Source organism: Arachis duranensis, chromosome 2, assembly GCF_000817695.3.
Source record: "Arachis duranensis cultivar V14167 chromosome 2, aradu.V14167.gnm2.J7QH, whole genome shotgun sequence".
Lineage (NCBI taxonomy): Eukaryota > Viridiplantae > Streptophyta > Magnoliopsida > Fabales > Fabaceae > Arachis > Arachis duranensis.
The window spans coordinates 19,439,455-19,464,616 of NC_029773.3; the positions used below are offsets into that span (position 1 = coordinate 19,439,455).

Sequence of the window (25,162 nt, forward strand, 5' to 3'; positions counted from 1 at the left end):
TATCTATGATGTATTATCATTCTTCATCTAATGAATCTGGGGGTGGAACAGAAGTATGACCCCTTATTCTACATGAGTTCTTTATGAGTCCTGACTTGGATATTATTGAGCTAAAGCTTGAGAATGCATCTCTTAAACCAATAATTCATCCGGGATAATTGGGTTATGTGATATATAATCTCGTTAATTATGAATGATGAGGTTTCTGAGGCGATAAGGCTAGAACATTGAGCTTCATTCTTCGAATCGGAAGATCTGACCTTGTTTGTGGCGTTTTGAGTAGGATAAAAAAGGAGAGTGAATTGCGTGAGCTTCACCCTCGTTCATATTGAATCACTAACAATGACGTTTTATATGAATTAGAGGAGATTAACTTGATGAGAGGACATCAGTTAATCACTTACAGCTTTGCCATAGAATGAATCATTCATTGCTAAAGTAGTCTGTAAGAAGTATTAATCCGGAAAGATAATACATCTCCAAAGCCTTAACTGTTTTCTCATTATTATTTCTACACCTGTTCTTTACTGTTTTCTTTATTTACTTGTTTATGCGCATTCAACAACAACAATTATCTTTCTATTCGCCCGACTAAGATCTGCAAGATAACCACTACTTGCTCAATCCAACAATCCTTGTAGGATCGACCCTCACTCACCTGAGGTATTACTTGGACGACCCGGTGCACTTGCCAGTGAAGTTGTGCGAGTTCAATTTCGCGCACCATATATTTATTTGGTAATTTACATATAATTTAATATCATTATTCAACAAAAAAAATACACAATTCTAATATAAATAATAGAGTAAAGTATTGTTTTTATTCCCAACATTTGGAGTAAGTCCTAAAGTTGTCCCTAACGTTTAAATCGTTGTATTTAAGTCTCTAATATTTCAAAATTGACTCAATGTTGTTTTATCGTTAGGAACCTGTTAACACAATTGACGGCAGGACAAAATTGAGACATTTTGAAACGTTAAGGACTTAAATAGGACAAAACGTTGGAGACAAAAGCGATAGATAGAAATAAATTTTAATTTTATCCTTCATTAATATCAATCTTTTACGGTGCATGGTTATTCAATTATTTTTTAATCACATCTAAATAAATTACACTTAATCACATTACTTTGATTCTAAATAAATTTATTTTTTATCATTTTTCTCTTAAAGATTTTACTCATTATAAAATATTTGTAGAATGATTAGAATCGCATAACTTTATTGTATATGTATCATTTTTCCCACAAATTTATGTACTATTCATTTTACAAATATTTTATGATGAGTAAAAATTTTTAAGAATAAAATTATAAAAAATAAATTTATTTAGAACAAAAGCAATCTAATTAAATATAATTTACTTAGATGTGATTAAAAAATAACTGAATAACTATGTACCGTAAAAATTGATATTATTGAAGGATAAAATTAAAATTTATTTCTATGTATCATTTTTGTCCCCAACATTTTTGTCCTATTTAAGTCCCTAACGTTTCAAAATCGTCTCAATTTTATCTCGCCGGCAATTCTATTAACAAATCCCTAGCGGCAGGACAACATTGAGTCAATTTTGAAACGTTTGGGATAAAAATGATACTTTACTCTAAATAATAATTTTGTTTAACTATTATTTTGTAATTCAATTGAGTAATAATATGTATTAAATTTAATTAGTTAAAAAGTTTAAAATTTTGTTTAATGACATATAAAAAGTGATTTAAATTTTGTAATGATTAATGATAAATAATCATTTAAAATAATAAAATTAATGTATGAATATTATTCATATTTTTTATAATTAAAAATAATATTCAATTTTTTATTTTATTTTTCATGAATCATGACAACTTGTATTTTTAATAATATTATTATAACTAAATAATATTAAAAAAATATAAATTGTTAAAAAAAGTAATATATAAATGACAAAGACACTACATAATTAATGAATATAATTACACAAAAAATTAAAAAAAACTAATAAATACAATTACATAATCACCAAGTACACATGTTTAGCAAATTAAAAAATAAATAAAAATAAAAACTATGGTCATAAGTCAAATTATAGTTGTTCAAAATTAATAAGAGTGGAAAAGGAGAAAAAAAGAGTTATGAAATTATGTAAGAAGAAATAAAAAAGTATGAAATTTTAAATGAATTTATACTTATTAAAAACATTAATATTAATATTGAAAATAACAGTGTAATTTACATAAAATAAAAGATAAGAACATAAAAAATTAAGGTTAAATGTCAATTTTATAGTGAAAATTAATGAAAATGAAAAATAATAGACTTGATATGAGATAATAAAACAAATTTTATAACTCAATTATAACTATTAAAAAATAATATTAAACAAAACATATGATATTATACAAAGATAACTTATTATAGTGACATAACTTGAAATGAACTTTTGGAGGACCAATATGTAATTTAAAAAAAATATAGTTCAAACAATAAATATTAAAAATTACAATATATATTTATCAAATATTTGAATGTCTTTTTCTAGTAGAAGAAATTAATTAAAGAACTAATAAAATATAAAATAATACAAAAAGTTATACTTGCCTAAAATTTGGAAGATTGAAACCTTGGATATAATACACCAATATTTATTGAATATCTTAATTTTTTGTCAAAAAATTAATTTAAAAAATAAAACATAAAATAATATTAAATTAAATTGATAAAAAAATAGACAATTAAGAAAATCTATTAGTTGAACATCCTAAATTTAAACTAAAAAAGTCATTAAGTAAATGACTAATATTCTGTCCAAAACTAATATAATGAGGAGATAGAAATGCAACTAAAAATTTTATGATATAATGTAAAGATAAAAAATTATACTACTTAAAAAAAAATTATACATCAATATAAAATAAAATTAAATATCTAAAAGTAATTGTGAAATTATTTTAGATTGTCTTTTAATATATTATAAATAGATAAGAGAATAAAAAAATGTTATCGAGAATTATTAACAAAGACACTACAAAAATAATTCACATTTAAAAAATCACTAAAAGTAATAATTACTAATATTTTAAAAAGCTAACTTTTGAATTGATTCGAGTAGCCATTCAATGTTATTTTATTTTATTTTAATATTTATGTTTTAATTATATCTAATAAAAATACAATCTGTTATTTATCAAAATAATTGATAATATAGATATATGAAATTTTAATTTTTAAAATATAAATTAATAAAGATACTGTTGAGTTTGAAAACTAACAATATTTTATAAATAATGACTAAATATTATTATTGAATTAAAAAGTCAATTATGTGTATGATTAGTTTGTCTAGTGTGCAGAAAATTATACTAATTAACACTAGTCCAAGAAGCAAAAAAATAGGCCCACACACATACACTCAACTTAAGGGAAAAAAATGTTGATTACAACAACAAATTTCTATCTCAAACAACAAAGAAATATTTCAGTACTCAAATTAATGAACTAAGCCCATATCCAAAAACTATCACAAGTCCAACTAGGTGATCTAAATCAATTCCTTCTCTAACTTAGTGGCTAACTAGAAAATTGAAATTCATTCCATCTAACTAAACACCAAACCACCGAAACCAAATTCTCTCTTTTCCCTCTTCCCTCTCTTTTATCATCCACGTGAAAACTTAGTAGAAAAAGCAAGAAAAAGAAAACTCTGAGTTAAGGTAAAATAAAAAAATCAAAAGTGGGTTACCAATTCAATTATAGAAGAAGTCAAAGAGGTTAGGACTAAAAGCAAACATCACTTCCAAAGCATCAACAAAGACATATTTACAAATTTGTGTTTCATTGAAATTTGGTGAAAAAATCTTCTCCTTGTATACACAGAAATGAAAAGTTGAAGGTATTGAAAATGATAAAACTCTGCTATGAATCAACGTTCAAGAATCAAACTTGGAGCCAAAGCAAGAATGAAGGGTTCAGATTCAAGAAAAAAATTGAAAAAGGATGAAAGAGAAGATAGAAGGTATGAATGCATGTATGACTCAGTCACTGATACTACTCTAATCTCTCCTCTGCGACGCCGCTGCTGTTACTGATTTTTTTGAGAAAAGAAGACTAACGAGTTGAAACAAGTTTCAAACTTTGGAAAGTTCACTCCTCTATTAAAGGGGTGAACGGCCAATGATTAAGGCAAGGAGTGAGAGCACAACGTTTGAATTTCCATAGCTTACAGAGCTATTACACTCTTCTCCTTCATAATTTTTATTGAATATTTTGTTTTCTCAATCTAGTCTTTCTTTGTTTTCAACGGTAAAAGGCAATACAGTGAGATATGTAAGAAAAAGTTATTGAGTGGAAAAAGGCAAGAGAGTTAGAATTGGAAAAAAGTCAAAAGTTTATTTAAAAATTTTTTGTAAGTTTTTCTGTTTTGTTGTCATGATCCTGAGGGGATTCTCTTACAAGTTGGGTGAGTACATTGCTGTTGAAAGCTAGGGTGAGTTCCTAGTCAAATGTGGTTTGGGTTAGAAATTGGATTTATCCCATATAGGATTGGGTAGAATCTTAGGAAGAATTGGCGAATGTAATATTGTTCAAAGATAGTGAAATTCCATCATAAGTTGTGATGGAGACTAGATGTAGGCTACATTACACTGAGTAGCTGTAACACCCTAATTACTCTAAGCCTTATCTCATGCCATAAAGCAAAGGTTAATCAAAGGTTACGATAATTCTAAGACTTATACAATATTATATATAGAAAGAAATAATAATTCTAGAAGTCCGATTAAGGAATAAGCCCAAAAACAAAGTTACAAAGCGCAAAACGTTCACACGAAACTAAAAGCAACAAGGCACAAGTTATAGATACAAAATAGTAGGGCATACGTAGATATAAGAGTATAATAATCATAAGATACTAGCCTTAGCCCGCAGAGTTTAGGCCAACTAGTTATATACAGACATACAGAGTTTTGAAAATAAAACCAGCATATACAATATATCTCTATCAAAGTAAGACTCTAAGGCAAATATAAATACAAAAGTAAGAGTACTAAACAAAATATCCAAAAGACTCCAAAATATGATAAGGATCCTCCACTCTGTCACCATCACGTAACTCACTAAGGTGGGTTATGACCTACATTTGAAAAACAACAACAGAATATGGTATGAGAACCGAAGGTTCTCAGTATGGTAACAATGCCAGTAATGTAAGATATAAGACTCCAGGACACCAAAGAAAATCCTAGAGCTTCATATCAATCATGAGATTCAACTTAAAGGATAATTAAATTTAAAACCATCACTTTAAAACCATAATAAAATAAGGGAATTTAACTTGGGATTTTCTACTCTAACATTTACATCGCTGTCCCACAGTCTTCACCAGCCTAACCTCCATGTGATCTCATCGCCACCGCCTTCCGAACCTCCTCAAACCCAGTAGAAAACACAAGTAATAGCAATGCAAGTAAAACACAAGTATAATCATGTATAGCAAGTAATTCAAGAAACAAGTAAGCATATTATACAATTAGGCAAACAATGCAAGTCGGCAAAGCAAGCAAACATATAAAATATGTACATGATGAATGCATGTCTTATTTGGCTGTGATATCACATTGTCAGTTCAACTACCAACCTGACACATTCCCATGGAAATGTCGCCTTTCGATCACGTATATAGCTACAGGAACCTCCCACAGATATAGTGTCGGACACACTCCTGTGATTCGAAAGGATACGAGTGGGATACTTTGCCACAGATCTCACATCTCAACATAAGCGGGATTAACCACTGTCTTTACGCCACCGCCACGCCCTCGATAAGTGGGATTAACCACGGTCCTTGCCAGACGTATAGCGTCTCAACAATCTCAGTATAAAACAATGTATTAGTGGTTTTCAAAAATTATTTTCATTACTTAGTCCACTCCGAATCCTAGACTCGTCTTCAACATCATCAATCTGAAATTCACAAATTCATCAATTCAATCGTCATTACAGTACTCCGCCATCTCACTCAACTAATCCATTCTTAATACTCTAGAAACCTAAGTCTCTGTCTTCTAAATTCATGTAGAATTTTACTAAAATAAGTCACTAACTCATCTTTAGTAGTATTAGAACCTAATTACTAGATAGTACTCTTAAACAACATCTGAAAGAACTTTAGAAAGTTAAGGAACCCTTAAAAGCAAAAAAAATCATTTTTCAGCAAAACATGGCATATGCGTATGCATGCTCAAGTGTGCGTATGCACACTTCAGTTTTGGACTATCATGCGTACGCATACATGAGTCGCATACGCAAGGGTGCTGGACAGAAACCATCACCCGTGTATGGTGCAGGAGGCCGCGTACCCATTCCCTGTTGTTGGCCCATCTCGCGTACGCATGCATAGGGCTACGTATCACATGAGAGCCTGGTAGAGGCGCATGCTCGCGTATGGGGTGCTCACGTACGCATGCCATTCCAAATTTGCAAAATTCTGTAAGGTTAGAGAAATCAATTTTAAACACCAAACTTTAAACGTTCATAACTTCTTCTACAAAAATCCATTTTCATCAAACTTTGTATATTTAAAGATCTTTAAATGAAGTTTATTTTAAGACAAATTTCAACCAATTTCAAAAACTGAGGCTCAAGTTATGATCCGTCAAAATTTACCAAAAATTGATTTTTTACCAAAATTAGCTAGGTTCTCAAACTTCCAAAATTCATAACCAAACCAAATCAAAGCTTATTCAATTTCACCACAAAACACTACCAATTACTCTACTTTACCTCACAATTACAATCCAATCAATTTAACATCTATTTCAATCAATTCATCTACCATAAACTCAATTATTTCACAATTTCTACATCAAGAATCCAACATAACCAACTTTAACACAATCTCACTACTCATAAGCATCACCTACCATACCTCATCATAATTTCGCATAATCACAATAATCCAATCTCAACATCAATCCACCATCCTCAACATACATCAACATCAACAAATATCATAATTCATTCTCATCATTCACCAAAAATCATCACAATCATCGAAATCATCATACATCACAATTACCAACAATCAATTTTCAAACCTATCCTATGGTCCACAAGCCTAAGTGTCTAGAAATATTACATATTACATAGAAAAAATCGAAAGCATACCTTGGTCGATTCCCAATATGTACAATTCACCAAGTTGAATCCAATTCAAGCCTCCAATCACCAACAAATCACCAATCAACTCCAACAAGTATCAACAATCAAATTTTCCAAACTATACACATTAATTTACGACAAATCAATATCTAGAGTTCCTAAATACACAAATTCACAAGGGATAAGAGCAAGCTTACCTTACCCAACAGTTTTGGGAGCAAAATCTAATAGCAACCAAGTGCTAGAGTGTACCTAAACACCCAAAATCACAAAAATCTCTCAAAAACCAAACCTAAAATTTTGAAATTCTTAGAATAGTAGAATGGGGAGTGAAATTCGAAATCTTACCTACACAAGTTGGATAGAACTAACAGACTCGACGAGAACTTCGCGTAACCATCAACGGCACGCGAATCGGAGTTCCGTAACTCAAGTTATGACCTTCGGAAGTTGGTAGTAAATAGTAACACTCTCTTCTCACTTGCAGCTGTGTTTGTGGTGTTTTGTGTAGTGAATGAGTTGAATGCTCATTAAAGAAGGATTTTATATGTTGGACTTGGGCCCAATCCAATCCGTTAGCATTTTTTAACCCATTTGACCCAATTTTGGGCCAAACCTTTAAAATTAGTGCCCGATTTTCAACTTTAATTGATTTTATAAGTTTCTCTACTATTTTTACTGTTCTCACACAGTACTGGATAGATTTAAGCTGGTACTGCCAGCTAATTTACCGGTACGCATTTTCACGTAGTTTTTCGCAAAAAATTACATTTTTGAACTCAAAAAAATCTACTAAATCCAAAAATCATATTTAAATTTTCTAATTAACATTCTAAATTTTTGGATCCTATTTTGGGCAATTAATTTAATTTAGTTAAACTATTAATTAGTCGCGATTCTTACGGTAGCTGAATCGGGATATGTGGCCATGTCACTTCTTCTTCTCTTCTCTGTTTTTGGTTTCTCTATTTAGGAGATAAAACAAAATAATCTCCTACTTATTCTATCCAACTAGACTTTACAACTATATGTCTTCTACTTAATAATCTCCTACTTATTCTATCCAACTATTTTTTTCGACAAGAGACAAAATAAATTAATCTCCTACTTTTCACCTGAGGCAACACTACAGAATCCAGAAGTTCTATTAAGTTCCAAGATTACTCAAGCAAAGTAAAAAGAAGCTAATATTCAATTCCTTTTTTTACAACCATATTACGTGCACAAAAATAATTAGTCATCCTCATAAAATATATATTAAAATATAAAATACACTTTAAAAATAAAACAACACATATTTATACGCAAATACATATTAATTCATTTTTTATGTATATATAGCATTTTTAGTAAAGATAATCTTAGACATTATATAAATAATTGAGTTTTATAATTTTTATAAATTTACCATGTATATTTTCATATAATTAGACTTTCATTATTCCAAAAATTTTTTTATTCATATTCATAATTAAGTATTTAAAATTATTTCTATAACATAAATTAGTCATTTCTATCATTTATTTGAGTTTGCGTACAACGTGGGTTTCATTCTAAAATAGTTTTAGGGCCTAACTTATGATTGATATTAATCATACACAAATAATCAGTCCTCCAAAATTACGTGTCGAATGTCTATTTCTAGTGAGAAAAATTGTTGACCTTTTCCCCTTTTCACCTCGTTTTTAGAGGGAATTAGTCCCCATCTTAAGGGATACAATGTATCATTATATTGCAAAAGATGGGGAGGATGAACCAACTTGAGTTACGTAAATAGTTTACGAGTTAAATCTCAAAATAATTCTTGAAATTGTGCCCGAATTTTAAAGTGATTTCTGAAGTGGATAGTTATCCAAATGCATATTTACAGTTGCTGTAACACCCTCTCTATCAGAAGTCACGCTTCCGGCTGCACTATTCTGATAGCAAGAAGTGTTACAACCACTTTACATACTAAATAATAAAATAGGAGCCTGTGATTCGACACTATATCGCTGATTTCTTTGAAAACCATAAATAAATACTTTATCTTAAGAAAAATACAAAACAGGCATACATTCATATACAAGACTCCTTACATAATAATTCAATATATTATACATATAAAACATACAATTCCTATCCCTCTTACAAACTTGTAATAACAAAGACGAGGGAAAAAAAATAATCTAATCAATATAACAGCATATAAACCAAACGCAGTATAACTCTTCTTAATGCTTCTTCATCCGGTTCCTGAAAAGGTAAATCTGTAGGGGGGTGAGAACCTAACCACACGGTCTCACCACGGAGTTTCAAAGTTGTCATAAGAAGATATCTAATAAGAAATCTGCTTTCGAGCTTAGTGATTATTATTGCCTTATGAATTCTTTAAAAAAACCAATAGGTAATCATTTAAAACCTTTTCGAGGAGGCAATGTTTAATCTTTCAGAAATCCAAAATCTTTTTCTTATAAGAAAATCTCAATCAGAAATCATTCATGCAATCAAACCACACAATCATTAATTCAGCACCAAAGTTCATTCTCAAATGTAGCACGCCAGGACAAACACAGACAAGACAGACAAGGAAAGCACAAGTAGGTAGCAGTTACAGCAAATAGTTCAAGTAGCAGTTAAGAACAGTTTAGCAATTAGGCAAACCCAAACAAGTTCAAACCCAAGCAAAGCATACAGATGCATATGATGCATGCCTGTCCTATGGCTGATGAGGCTCATCTGTCGGTTATCCAGCCAACCCGACAAGTCTGAATTGTACTTAGACTGTCCCCCGACGTGCATCCCCAAGAGTCTATGCATAGCTTTTTTCTCAAATAATCAATATTGCTCAATGGGGGTAACATTCCCGGGAATTTATATAGTGCCCGGTCACCCACTTACATCGTAGGGTCAACAGAGTATCGAGTTTTCAACCTGGTACACGTGGTGGCAAGCCACGGCACTTAATCCAGGGAACCTCGTATCTCGGATATTTCAAATTCATAAGCCATGTGAACAATTCAAATTTCACATCTCATCATACTCAACATCATAATCATTCATCAATCCAAATCTCATTTCCAAGTTCATTTCAAAGAAAATCCTCATCATCCTCTTTTTCATTCTATTGGTTAACAATCTCAATTCCCAAAATAAAATTCTTTCTTTGATAGACAAATCAATCTTAAAACGTATAATGCTTAAAAACAAATCTTTTTTAATTAATTACTTTAAATAAAACTTTCAATTTTATGAAATTTCGGCAGCATCTCCTCTAAAACTCGGACACTGCCACCCTTTTCGGGTCCCATCCGAACATTTTTCAAACATTTTCTCAACCATTTCCAAATCTCAAACATTTTCCAGAATTGAACCAGTACCAATGTCAAATTATTTTCAAATCAACCAATTCTAACAATAAAACTCTTTTTAAAATCGAATCAACTCAAATATTAAATCATTCATAAAATCAAACCAACTCACAATCAAACCGTTTCCCAGAATCAATTTATTTTCATATCTCAAATTATTTCCAAAATAGTTTCATTTTTATTACTAAGTAAACTCTAAAACCAAGAAAATCTACATTTCTTAATAATCAAGTAAATGACATTCTAAACCGGTTTTTATCCACAACCACACACCACTCACGCAAATCAAGCACCCAATAATTCAGTCCAACAAACCATCACATCCATAAGACCAATATAATCACAGAAGTGAATCTCTTTGCATCAATATCTATTTATCACAACTCTGTAATATAAGATAGATTTTAAGAAAACCCCTACCTCGTTTACGACTTAGCTACGCGATAAACTCAGTTTTCCTCTCGGCCCACAATGCGGCAGTCTCATCCTCAACTCTAAACCACTTTTGTAGCAACCACAGCTACTCTAATCGTAATAAGAAATAACCGGAACTCAATCAAATAGCAAATAGTATCGCAAAACCTCAGCCACATATAATATAACAGCGATTAAAAGAGTTTCAGAACAAGAACGACTTACTCTACCAACAAGAAACTAAGTACAGCACAGCCACAGCTCCAGCGGTTAACTCCGGCAAGCTCCAACAGCGGCGACTTTAACCAGCAGAGGAAGAACTCACAAGAGAATGGCGGCTCCGACACTCAGGGGAACAAAACCCAGCATAAACGAACCAGAGCCGGAACCCAAACTGGAAGGGGATGGGGTTTGGCAGCTGCAGGGGCGTCCTCTGGCGGCTGCAGCCATGGTTTTCCGGTGCCAGCAGCGGCGGCGAGGAGCTCCGCGATGGTTTCCTTCGCGTGCGTTCTCCTGTTCGCGACTTAAACGGCGGCGGATCTGGCGACGGTTCAGACGAGGACGGCGCCGGCAATACGAGTGGTGACGGGGAACGGCGGCAGAACGCGGCGGTGGTGGCATAATCGGCTCCCTGTCTCTCTTCGTGCACTCTTATTCTTCGCGGTTCTGTTACTCGTAGGCGGTTCGGCGGCGACGACTCGATGGCGCGGCGACAGCAGCAGCGCGGCCTACCAGTTCTAGCGCGTCTTCCTCTTCCATCGACGCTGCCTCTCTTTCTTAGATTTCTTCTCCGTGCATGTGAGTGTGCTTGCTTCGTTTATGAGTCGGTGAAATGCAGAGAGGATGAGAAAGGGGTTAGAGCTGCTTAGCGTGAAAAGGAAAAGGGAAGGAGTGAGTGATAATTAACTCCCAATCTTTTCTTAGTTAAAATCAGAACCAGAATTGCTAAATCTAGTTATCATAACAATTATTAAATAAAATGAAGTGCTATGTCTTGTTTATATTTCCAAAGCAGCAGCATTAAAGCATTCAAATAATTTTCTTACGGTTGAATAAAGTTTTATAAAACAAGCTATTTATGATTTAAATAAAAAGTAGGATAATAATAGAAATCAAATTAAATATAAAATATCCATCTTTAAAAATGTCTTCTAATTAATAATTTTTAAATAATTTTCAGTTAAATACTAATTTAGTAAAAATTAGAGATAAGTAAATTAATTCTCTTTTATTTATAAAATAAGGTTAAAAATCTATATATTAAAATTTAAGGCATATAAACTATTCATTATTTTTCAATTATAAGAACTCTAAATAATAAATAAGGGTTTACTCAACTTTTATATAAAAATCTCTACAAATATAGTCTTAAATAAATATAGTATATCATAAATAATTTATTAATAATTTTTAAAAATTTAGGAGTCTTACAGTTGCACTCCGAAACTCGTAGTAGTTTCTAAGGTACTTTTTGTCTATCGTTAAAGCTAAGTTAGACTAATTCTTGTTACACTGCCACACTAATATGGGGATGAAAACTTTTTTTGTTGCAATTTGATTCCTTTTCTTCTTTTAAAATCCTAATCCCCAAATGATTTTCAATATTTTCCAATCTTCTCCTATGTTCTCATCTATTCTCCAATGTTATAGAAGAGGATAATTTTAAAACAGAATACATCAAAATGCAGAGACTAGTGTGTGCAGTAAAATAGGGCAAGGGATTCGATGGTCCCAGAACGTTTGGACCATTAAATGGTCCTATAACAAAACATATTCTTTAAGTTTTTTTTACAATTGCGACATAGTTCTTTAACTAATGTTAATTATAAATTAACCCCATATATTTTATTTAATTATAAAAAATATTTTTTATTTTATAAATTATTATTTTATCAATCATCTATTATGTTTATTAACAATTAAAAACAAAAGCAATAACGAATTAGATCTTCTATTGATCATAATAAAACTTTTGGCCATTCTAATAGAGTAAAAGTTTATATTTGATCCGTGACGTTCGTCCAGGGCCACAAAATCGTGTTTCCTTGAAATCCAATCGATTGGATTATCAAAACAATCAATTGAATTATAACTCAATCGAGTGGATTACATTGTATCACAAAACAATCGATTGAAAAATGTAAGGCAGCATGGTTTTCGCTTAAATCAATCGATTGGTCATATGACCTAATCGATTAAACGATGAATAAAAAGTGGATTTTTGTAATTCAATCGATTGCTTCTACTACCCAATCGATTGAATGTTTAAAAACAACCTGAGGTCTCACAATTCAATCGATTGGTTGTGTTATCCAATCGATTGAATTCACCAAAAAAAGATGGATTTTCCAAAATTCAATCTTCCATTTTAACTTTCAACTGCTCTCAAATTACATTCTCATGAACCAATGAAGCTCTCATTGACCAATTTAGGCATGATAAATTGACTTTAAGTCTTTAATATACACCTGATAAGAATCTTTTTGCATTAAATTGCTTTAGAGTATCATCTATTTGTATTCAATTATTTTGACGATGTTTAGTAATCCTTATTGGTTGGGAATTAATCGCTGAATATATGTCTCAATTTTTCTCCAAACTCTCCCAACCAATTATTGTGGCAGATGAGGAATTCACGTACACAACCAATCGATTGATTTTGGAAAATCCATCTTGTTTTGGTGAATTCAATCGATTGGATAACACAACTAATCAATTAAATTGTGAGACCTCAGGTTATTTTCAAGCGTTCAATCGATTGGGTAGTAGAAACAATCGATTGAATTACAAAAATCCACTTTTTATTCATCGTTCAATCGATTAGGTCATATGACCAATCGATTGATTTATGTGAAAACCATGCGGCCTTGTATTTTTCAATCAATTGTTTTGTGATACAATGTAATCCACTCGATTGAGTTATAATTCAATCGATTGTTTTGATAATCTAATCGATTGGATTTCAAGAAAACACGATTTCGTGACCCTGGACGAATGTCACGGATCAAATATAAACTTTTAATCCATTAGAATGACCAAAAGCTTTATTACGATCAATGGAAGATCTAATTCGTTATTGTTTTTATTTTTTATTGTTAATAAACATAATAGATGATTGATAAAATAGTAATTTATAAAATAAAAAATAATTTTTATAATTAAATAAAATATATAGGGTTAATTTGTAATTAACATTAGTTAAAGAACTATGTCGCAGTTGTTAAAAAAATTTGAAAAATATGTTTTGTTATGGAACCATTTAATGGTCCAAACGTTCTAGGACCATAAAATCCAGTATCGTAAAATAGTGCACATCAAATCAATATCTAGTGCACATCAAATCAATAAAACCTAAATTTACAAAAAGCAAGAAAATAGTTTCTTTCCCAAATTAGAGTTAGGTATCAAAATATTACCAAAATAATTCGCTTTTTTTCTTATCAAGTGCTTCAAAAATGAACAAGAAGGCTCAAGCAATAGTAAGGAGATATAATAAATAAGTTATTAGATAGAAAGGTCCTCTATTTCTATGAACTGCAAAGGCAAAAAGCATTGCTAGTTTAAAGTTTTAATATTCAATAGCTTATCATCACAGTTCACAAGAACAATGGAAAGAAAATCTTGACATTCCAAACAGACTAATCATGCTGACTTGAAAGAGTTCCAAATGATCTCTCTCTAACCAATACAATACTAATCACACATATACATGAAATGCTAACTCAAGCAACATCATGTTTGATTTCGCTCTTCCTAGTCCCAAAATCAATTTCATCACCTCAGAATTGATTCTAGATTCTCTCATCTTGACATTCCAATCAAACTATTCTGCTTCCTAGAATCAATTTCATAAAATTAAAAGCATAATTAAAAACAAATTTGGTATACTTACTTCAACATGTCCTTTTTTAGCAACTCCACTTTTTTCGTCAAAATCAATGATCAAAGGTACTGCCAGACTATGATCAATTGCCCAAAAACAAATGGAGTACTCACCAGCCTCTTCGAAATTAGACCAAAAAGTACCAAAATCCACTGTTTCAGCATAGTGATAACTGATCTCTCGAGGTGAACTCACATGTCCCCCATATTACAAATAAAACAAAATAATATTATAATAATAATGCTATATAAACAACTCATTTTATCAACAATTCAAAACATCTATACAAAACTAAACAACTATTTAAATTACAGCTGTTTACATAGCATGTGCACAAATTATAAATAACCATGAAAGCACATTTTTATTTTCGTCTATCTCTCGTTAATTAACATCCTTGTTGCTGCTCTACTACTACATTACTGCTACTACTCAGTATTTGTTTAAATCAGATTTTTTGAAAAAATTTGAAAAGAAATTTCTAAAGGAAGAAAGAAAAGAAAAAGATCATGTCCCAAAAGAATCACTTTCTTTTTTCTTTTATAACTTTCCAGATTAGTGATTATTACTATTACTACTATGTTAAAAAAATAGATCATAACTAAAATGCATCTCGGCAAAAAAAATTAAATAAAATCTTGAGGTAAGTTCGAAGAACCGCAAGTACATAATATAAAATTGAAGATATACATGAAAAAAAAAGTAAGAGCCTAAACCCTTACTTTATCTTTAGGCTTAATTCATTCACCAATAAAACAAAAATAGCCACGACATCAATTAAGAAAATGACCTCGAATGTTGTCAAGTTAAAAAGATTTGATAGCTAATAAATTTCATACGATGTCAAAAGAAGATGCACTTCCTTCTCACATTACCAAAAGTGGCATATGTTCTTGCCATACCAAGACCACCAGATGTTGAAGGAGAGTCCATTACAAAAATACGAGCGATGCAAAAATGGGATAGCGATGACTATATATGCACCAAACACATATTCAATGGCTTGACTGATTGTTTGATGTCTACCAAAATGTTGGGAGTACAAAAGAACTATGGGATAAATTAGAGGCAAAATATATGGCTGAGCACGCAACAAGTAAGAAATTTCTTGTCACTAGCTTTAATAATTATAAGATTGTTGATGGTAGATCTGTTATGGAACAAATGCACGAAATTGAGCGTATTTTAAATAATTTTAAGTAACATAACATGCACATGGATGATATCATTATTGTTTCTTCAATTATTGACAAACTTCCTCTACTGTGAAAAGAATTCAAAAGAACTATGAAACATAGAAAGGATGATGTTTCTCTCGAGCAATTAATTAAGTAATCACCTTCGTCTTGAAGAAGAGTATCGTAAACAAGACAATACTAAAGAGCAAATTACTCATGCTAATCTTCACGTAATGGAGGATGAAAAATCCAACAAGCCCAACAAGAAAAAATATCGAGATTTTAATAGATCTCAAGGTAACAATGGTATATCAGAAAGAATAAAAAGAAAGAAAATTGTTTTCATGGTGGAAAACTAAGACATTTTAAGAAAGAATGTCACTTCTTAAAAAAGAAGAAAGAAGAAAGAAAAGAACAACACAGCAATAAAAGATAATCTTATTGCTGTTATTTCTGAGATCAACATGATTAAAGATATTGGGTCATAGTCGATAGATTCTGGTGCAACTCGACATGTGTGCAAGAATAAAAATGTTTTCGAGACATTCAAATAAGAGAATGGGGCTATTTAGTACATGGAAAATGCATCATCTGTTCAAGTAATGGAAAAAGGGACTGTGAAACTTGAATTCACTTCCGGAAGAGTACTTAGGGTCCGTTTGGCTAGGTTCATAAGTGACTTTTTTTAACTTTTAACTTATGAAAAGGTGTAGTATTAATGTCTGATACAATTTTCAAAACAAAATTGTAACTTTCTGAAAAGCTATTTTAGTGTTTAAAGAGAAGTTAAAAAAATGACTTCTCTCATAATAAAAAACTTTTTATCACTTTTCTCTTAAAATAAGTACTTTTAGAACTAAAAAACCAAATACAAAATAACTTATTTATAAGTTACTTTTAATATAAGCATTTATTATTTAAGCTATTTCTTCAAAAGTAACTTAATTAAATAGTTTACCCAAATTGGGCCTTACTCTTACTGATGTATAGTATGTACTCAAGGTTAGAAAAAATTTAGTTTTTGTACCTTTACTTAACAAGTATGGGTTTAAGGCTGTTTTTGAAGGTGACAAATTTATTCGGTCTAAAGATGGAGTGTTTGTGGGTAAAAGATATCTATATGAAAATATGTTTAAATTAAATATTGTAAATAATAATAATAATAATAATAATAATAATAATAATAATAATAATAATAATAATGTTTCTGTTTATATTATTGAGTCCTTTTATTGATGGCATAATTGGTTATGACATGTTAATTTTCATAAATTAAATGATATGATAAAATATGATATTATTCCAAAATTAATTAAAAATTCAGATTTATGCACAATTTGTATGTTAACCAAAATAATAAGGCTTCCTTTTCAAAGAATACAAAGAAATTCTAAATTATTAGAATTAGTACATTCTGATATATGTGATTTGCATGGTTGGCCTATTATAAGTGAAAAGAAACATTTTATAATTTTTATTGATGATTTTAATAGATATTGTTATATATATTTAATGTATTCTAAAGATGAAGTCTTGGATAAATTTAAAATTTTTAAAACCAAAGTTGAATTGTAACATAAAACATTTCTTAAATACTTAAGGTGTGACTGTGGAGAAGAATATTATAATTCTAATTATTTTGAGTCCATTAATATTGTTCATCAAACCACTGCACCATATTCTCCACAACAGAATGGTATTGCTGAAAGAAAAATAAGGTGCTGGAAAAAAATGGTTAATGCCATGTTATCTTATTCTTGTCTAGCAAAAGGTTATTTGAATGAGGCTATGTTAATTGCCTTTTATATTTTAAATAGAATTTCTAATAAAAGGAATAAAATAACTCCATATGAACTTTGGAAGAATAAAAAGCCTAATTTTAAATATCTTTAAGTTTGGGGTTGTAGAGCAATTGTAAAAGTTTCTGAACCTAAAAGAAAAAAATTAGGAGAAAGAGGTATAAAATGTTTTTTCTTAGGATATGCTGAGAATAATAAAGCTTGTAGGTTTGTAGTTATTGAATCTAATGAATCATATTCTGCTAATACAATTATTGAATCAAGAGATACAATTTTTCTAGAGGATGGATTTAATTCAACTCCAAGACCTAAAATTCACTTAGAAATAGAAGATAATGTAAAAAATAAACCCGTTGAAAATATTGAAGTTAGAAAAAGTAAAAAAAAAAATCAGAAAAGCAAAGACTTATGGACTAGATTTCTTTATGCTCCTTGTGGAAGGGACAGGTAAATCAATAGATAGCATTGCACTTATATGTTTTCATATGGAAGGTGATCCTGAGACCTATGAAAAAGCTATAAGTTCTCGAGATTCAGATTTTTGGAAACAAGCAATACAAGATGAAATGCACTCAATAATAAGAAATAACACTTGGAAATTAGTGGATCTCCCTTGTGGGTCAAAGGCCATTGGTTTTAAATGGATTTTCAAGAAGAAGATGAAAGTAAATGGAACTATTGATAAGTTCAAAGCACGGTTAGTTACTAAGGGTTCGCACAAAAAGAAAGAATTGATTACTTTGATACATATGCACTAGTAGTAAGAATTGCAACAATTAGAGTGCTTATAGCGCTTGCTTCAATTTTTAATTTTTCCATTCACCAAATGAATGTTAAAACAACTTTTTTAAATAGTGAATTAGACGAAGAGGTGTATATGAAGTAACCAGAAGGAGTTATAGTTGCTGGTCAAAAAAATAAAGTGTGCAAATTAGTTAAATCTTTATATGGACTGAAACAGACCCTAAGTAATGGCATAAAAAAATTGATAAAACTATTCTTGCTAATTGATATAAAATAAATAAATCTGATAAATGTGTGCATAGTAAAATTAAAAATGGTAAAGATATTATGATTTGTTTATATGTTAATGATATGCTTATTTTTGGTACTGATTTAGAATAGATAGGATAAACTAAATATTTTTTTCTAGTAATTTTGATATGAAAGATATGGTAGTTGTAGATATAATTTTAAGAATTAAAATTGTTAGAGATAGTCAATTTAGAATTATCTCAGTCTCATTATATAGAAAAAAATATTAAAAAGGTTTTATGAGTTTGAAGAATATTTAGTGAGTACTCCTTTTGATCCAAGTATTAAATTAGTACCCAATACAGGTTCGTCTATTTCACAAATTGAGTATGCAAAAATAATTGGATACTTAATGTATACTATGACCTGTATTAGACCAGATATAGCATATGCTATAAGAAGTTTAAGTCGATATACAAGTAATCTAAGCAAAAACCATTGGCATGCTGTCAGAAGAATATTAAAATATTTGAAAGGAACACTAAACTATACTTTGTTGTATAGTGGTCAACTTTCTGTTTTAAAAAGATTCACAGATGCCAGTTGAATAAGCTATACAGAAGATCATGCATCAACAAGTGGTTGGATCTTTATCCTTGGTGGGTTGTTGTTTCTTGGGGATCCAAGAAACAAATTTGCATAACAGACTCTACCATGGCTGTAGAATTTGTTGCTTTGGCAGCATCAAGCTAGGAAGCTAAATGACTTAGAAATTTATTACATGAAATTTTAGTTTGGCCAAAACTAATGGCACCAATCTCTATACATTCTGATAGCCAAGCAACATTATCAAAAACTTATAGTCAAATTTATAATGAAAAATTTAGGCACATTGGAGTAAGACATAGCTATGTTAAAAATCTTATTGGCAATGGAGTTATATCTATAAATTTTATAAGGCCAAAACAAAATCTTACAAATCCTTTGACGATTGACAAGGGATTTGATGTTTAAAACATCAAAAGGGATGGGAATAAAATCCGTATTTTAAATAATTACCAATGGTAGAAACTCAACTCACACTTGAGTAACATCAAGTCTTGAGTTCAATGCGGTAAAATACACTATCTATTCTTAATATATAAAAGTAGATACATAAGCATATACACATTACTTTTGAGACATTTCTTTCTTCCTACTAATGCCATGTCAGCAATATTGTTTACTTGGTACAACTTTAGAATCAATTCTTGCCAAATTAACTATTATTTCCAAATCAGCAAAAAAATAAAATATCTACTTAATATACTAAAACTGGGTTTTCCCCCAACTAATAAGGGTGACGTGTCGATCTCTCATGAGTCCGTTTTCCCTCCAAAGCGAATGAAATTTTTCATCTATTCTAAATTATTTTATAAAAAATACCTTTATTATAATTATATTATTATATTATAATTAATATTTAATGAATAATATATAATTATACTAATTTAGGAACATATCTTCATTACAATTATATCAAATCAATATTTAATGCACTATTAAACTACTTATCAATTATAATGCGTAATTATTATACATAATAAAAAATTACCTTAATAATAAGTAATTTACATATTTATTTTTGTTTTACTAAGGTCTATAAATAGTATTTTTCTGTGGTACATGAATCTAAATTTAAGAGTCAGCTCATAATTTTATATTTAGTATTTTTTTTACTACTTCATTGAATAAGAATGTATTTTTCATTTTTTATTGAAGTTGATCCTTTTAAGGTATAATTTATAATTTTTTATAATATTTTTCATATACTCATTCTATTATATTATTCTTTTAATAATTTATTAATTGTTGTTACTCTAAGTTATTCTTATCGTCTAATGTTCCAGTTCGATTGTCTTTTATCACAATCGTTTACAATGCATCACATCCATGAAATACCTTATCGAGTTGTCTTCACTGATTCAGGTTCCAACTACATGGATGTAAACGTTCAAAGAAGGGGCAATAATCTCTACTTTATCGAAGGATGGTTGGATCTACTCACCTATTATGACCAACCTAATGGAATGTGGTTAAAGTTAGCTTTCTTGGGAGGAGCTCGATTTTTGATTGAGAAATTGCATCAACGGAATTTTATAGGGCAAGTTCAAGTTCCATCCCCTCTATGCTTTTTTACGTCTGCCCGAAAATCTTCAAAGTGGAGCACATAATGAGATTGAATTCTCTCAGTTTAAGTTCAGTTTTGCTAAATTTGTGACAAACTCAGATATGCAATTTCAACGATTGGTAATATATTTAAATTTTCTTATTTTAAGTTGTTCTTTTGCATGCATGCAATGCCATTGAGAGGAATAAGGGTTAGTTTGGTTTCTCAATGTGGCAATTCTATACCTTGCCGCATTACATTGATAGCGGATAATGAAGCTTATTTAACAAGAGGATGGTTTGAATTTGCACGAATTCTAAATGTTGATATTTACGATGTTATTTCAGTTGGTTATCGTTACGAGAATGACTCTATATTATACGTGACTAAGAACTAGAATAGATTCAATATTGTTTAAGTAATTTGGTTTTAATATTAGTACAAGTTTAATCACCCGTGCCATGCACGTGATAAGATTGAAATTATAATTTTAAGTTGTTATGTTAAATTTTATTTTAATTATAATAATTTAATTAATAAAAAAATAATTTGTATATGTTGTTTTTCTTTTCTTAATATAGTGTTAATTGTATTAACTATAAAATAGTTATTTAATCTACTTTTTTCAATAAATCAGGCATATATACTCAATATGACCATAAATAATCTAGTAATACTTAAATTTACCAACAAAGTTTTATATATTGATTTACTGTGAAGTAAGAAAATATCAAAATCAGCTCAAAATGAAGAACAAATTAATAGAGAATTCTAATGCAGAAAGTTTTGTAATAAACAATAAATAATTTAAACATACTGAATAACAATTCAATGCTATCCTTTGATACATGCAAAATATATACATAAAACAACACTGTATCAATGTTTGTATATAAAATTATATGATTAACGTAATTATAAAAGTAAATTCCAACTTTCGATAGAGTTTGTCCCTAGGACATATTTATTGTCATTGCAAATGACATGATAATTGGGAATTGTCTTCTTTGAAACATGACCGGCAATGTTTCATTATTTGGAATTAGATTCAGTCTTTGAATAAGAACAATACTTCCAGCTTTGTTACCAGTTAAAGTCTTGCATTCTAACACCATATTTCCCATTCTTCTAACTTGCATCCTCGTTCCATTGCACAAACCATTAGTTTGGTCTATATTTCGCAGCAACATAACAGGAGCGCCAACCTTCAGAACCAACTTGTGTGGTAGTAGACCTGAACAATTTATTCCATTTAAAATCTCCGGCGAGAAAGCATCTAACTCAAATTCCATATTTCCCTCTTCAGCACACACACAGTCTGAACTTAAGTAGACTCTTTCTTGTCCAAGTAACCCTGCAATCATCTTGTTGTTGACATTAGTGACACAATCCAAAGTTGGTGCAAGAATTGCTCTATCCTTGAAATAATTTTCAACGGATAAATTGGATAGCATATCTGGATACACGAAATTAATGAGGTCATCCAAAGCTATCTCAGAGTTCTTAATCAAAATGTCAGATGGTATATGAACGATCGATTCACCATCTGTTGTATCACCAGCTAAATCATCACCAATTTTGAGTAGCCATTCTGCAAAATTTCTGAGTTCTTGTATGTTGTTATTTTCACCTAGTGACAATCTCATATTTTTTGTAAGCTTCAAAACCTTATAGTTATGCCACAAATATGAAGAATTAATAGAAGACTGAATTATATCTTGCCTTGAGCCTCTGGGAATCATAGGTAAAATTTGTCTAAAATCTCCTCTAAGAACAATAACTTTACCTCCAAATGACAAATGAGCATTATACGAATCTGAGCACCTTAAGATGTCTCTTAGACATTTGTCTAAAGTTTCGTAACAATACTTACTTATTATCGAAGCTTCATCCCATATGATTAATTTGGCCTTGGATATTAACCTTGCAAGAGGACTTCCCTATTTAATGCTACACAAAGAATCCTTATTTATGGCCAAAGAAATTTTAAACCTTGAAAGTGAAGTTCTTCCATTAGGCAACAAAAGTACAGCAATCCCACAAGAAGCAACATTTAAAACTATACCTCTTTTAGACCTAATTGAGCATGATATAGTTGACCATAAGAATGTTTTTCTACAACCACCTTGACCATATAAGAAGAAAAGTCCACCCATATTACCGCTAACAGCACCAATTATTTGATCGTATGCAAATTTTTGCTCATTAGTTAGCCTTTTTAAATACCAACTTAGTTCATTCGCAAGAGCATTAACGTCAAAATAATTGAAACAATTGACTATTACGACTTATATATATATATATATACTAATTACAAACGATATGAATTTTTAATGAAAATACTTGATACTAATAGAAAAAAAAATTATATAAATAGAAATTATTTAATTTTAATTTCAATTTCATATAATAAAACAGTGATTTTCAAAAATTATGGAATCTTTTTTTAACATATGTATTATGCCATACGTATAAATTATATTATGGAATTTTTTTTGACATATGTATTATGTCATTCGTATAAATTATACGGGTTATTATATAAATTCATATATATGCATAAAAAACAGTTTAATATTATATATTTTTTACATTAATTATATGGCAATATTTTAAAAAAAGAGATAAAAGAAGAGATATATAAATATGTATAATATTATTGTTATATATAAAGCAGTTTTATATTGCTTTAATTATAAAGACTTACTATAATTATATAAAATTTAATTTGAGAAAATAATTTCCTTTGCCATAAATAATATAGTAAAACTGTTAGTATATTATCTTCTTTATGGTTAATTGAATTTATCAATAATTTTCCCGTGTAAATCGTTATTACCCAGTTTTTAATAACTACTTAATATACAAAATTTGAAATTGAAAATTGTTATTACTAATTTAACTAACTGGCTAATTGAGTAATAATTGTCAAATTATTAAGGTGCAAAATCATTGACTTACTCAATAGATTTTCATATATTATTTATATTTTAAGTAATAATTTGAAATTATATTATTTATCCAGTTAATAATACTATTATTAATAATTATTTTTTGCATTGATTTTTAAATCAATTATTAAATAATTATTTTTGTTAAGATAATTGTTTATAAATTATTTCAAATTATATTTTGTTAAGATATAATTATTTAAATTATTACTCATGGCACGGGTATAATTTCATTTTATACCAATTAATCAATTATAATTATATGACACAGGTGTAATTTTAATTTTATCCACCGATTATTGGCAAATAAGTTTTATTCCAATTATAAATAAAATCTGTTTTTATTGGCAAATAAATTGTCTTTAGGTCAACGATTTAATATATGTGTAGGTTTATTTTTTGTCAAATATAATGAAAATACAAATAAAGAAATAAAGGATAAAAATAAACTTAATAATATCTGACACTACTTTATTTTATTAAATTATTTAAAAATAGCACATCCACAAAAAATAATCGTAATATATAAATTGAGGCAATAATTTAAAATTCTATAATTATAATTTAATCAAATACTAATAGTAAAACTAAATTACCAAAACAATATTGAACTTATTTTAGTCCTTAGTCACGTATAGTATAGAATCATTCTTGTAACGACAACCAACTGAAATAACATCGTAAGTTTCAATATTTAGAATTCGTGCAAAATCAGATCATCCTCTTGTTAGATAAGCTTCATCATTCGCTATCCATGCAATGCGGCAAGGTATAGAATTGCCACACCGAGAAACCAAACTAACTCTTATTTCCCTCAATGGCATTGCATGCATGCAAAAGAAAGCTGGTAATTTCTGGAAAAAAAATCAAAATATGTTAAAAAATTATTCTAATAACGAACAACTTAAACTAAGAAAATTTAAATATATTACCAATCGTTGAAATTGCATATATGAATTTGTTATGAATTTAGCAAAACTGAACGCTTACAACCATGTAGTTGGAACCCGAATCAGTGAAGACAACTTATCCATGTAATTGAAACCTGAATCAGTGAAGATAACTCGATGAAGTATTTCATGGATGTGATGCATTGTAAATGATTGTGGCAAAAGACAATCGAACTGGAACATTAGACGATAAGAATAACTTAGAGTAACAACAAATAAAAAATTATCAAAAGAAAAATATAATAGAATGAATATATAAAAAAATATTATAAAAAATTATAAATTGTACCTTAAAAGGATCAACTTCAATAAAAAAAACGAAGAATACGTTCTTATTCTATGAAGTAGTAAAAAAAACACTAAATATAAAAT

General features: G+C 29.6%; 1 protein-coding gene and 1 long non-coding RNA gene across 3 annotated transcripts; both read right to left on the reverse strand.

Annotated features, from left to right (window-relative positions):
- Window positions 1-8,787: 8,787 nt before the first annotated feature.
- Window positions 8,788-11,846, reverse strand: LOC107473886 (uncharacterized). Of its 2 annotated transcripts, none has more exons than XR_008005751.1 (3): window positions 11,131-11,846; window positions 10,912-11,011; window positions 8,788-9,390 (listed from the first exon to the last, which is right to left on the reverse strand). It is a non-coding gene; the product is annotated as an uncharacterized LOC107473886 (long non-coding RNA). The 2 variants fall into 2 exon arrangements; XR_001589126.3 differs by having other exon boundaries at window positions 10,912-11,016.
- Window positions 11,847-21,842: 9,996 nt separating this feature from the next.
- Window positions 21,843-22,631, reverse strand: LOC107473890 (uncharacterized). Its single transcript, XM_016093486.1, has one exon. The coding sequence runs from the start codon at window positions 22,629-22,631 to the stop codon at window positions 21,843-21,845; it is 789 nt and encodes a 262-aa protein (XP_015948972.1).
- Between the last annotated feature and the right edge of the window lie 2,531 nt (window positions 22,632-25,162).

What these genes read in the sequence shown, in the direction of transcription:
- LOC107473890 (XM_016093486.1), bottom strand. Translation starts at nt 22,631, where the DNA reads ATGATTCCCAGAGGCTCAAGGCAAGATATAATTCAGTCTTCTATTAAT.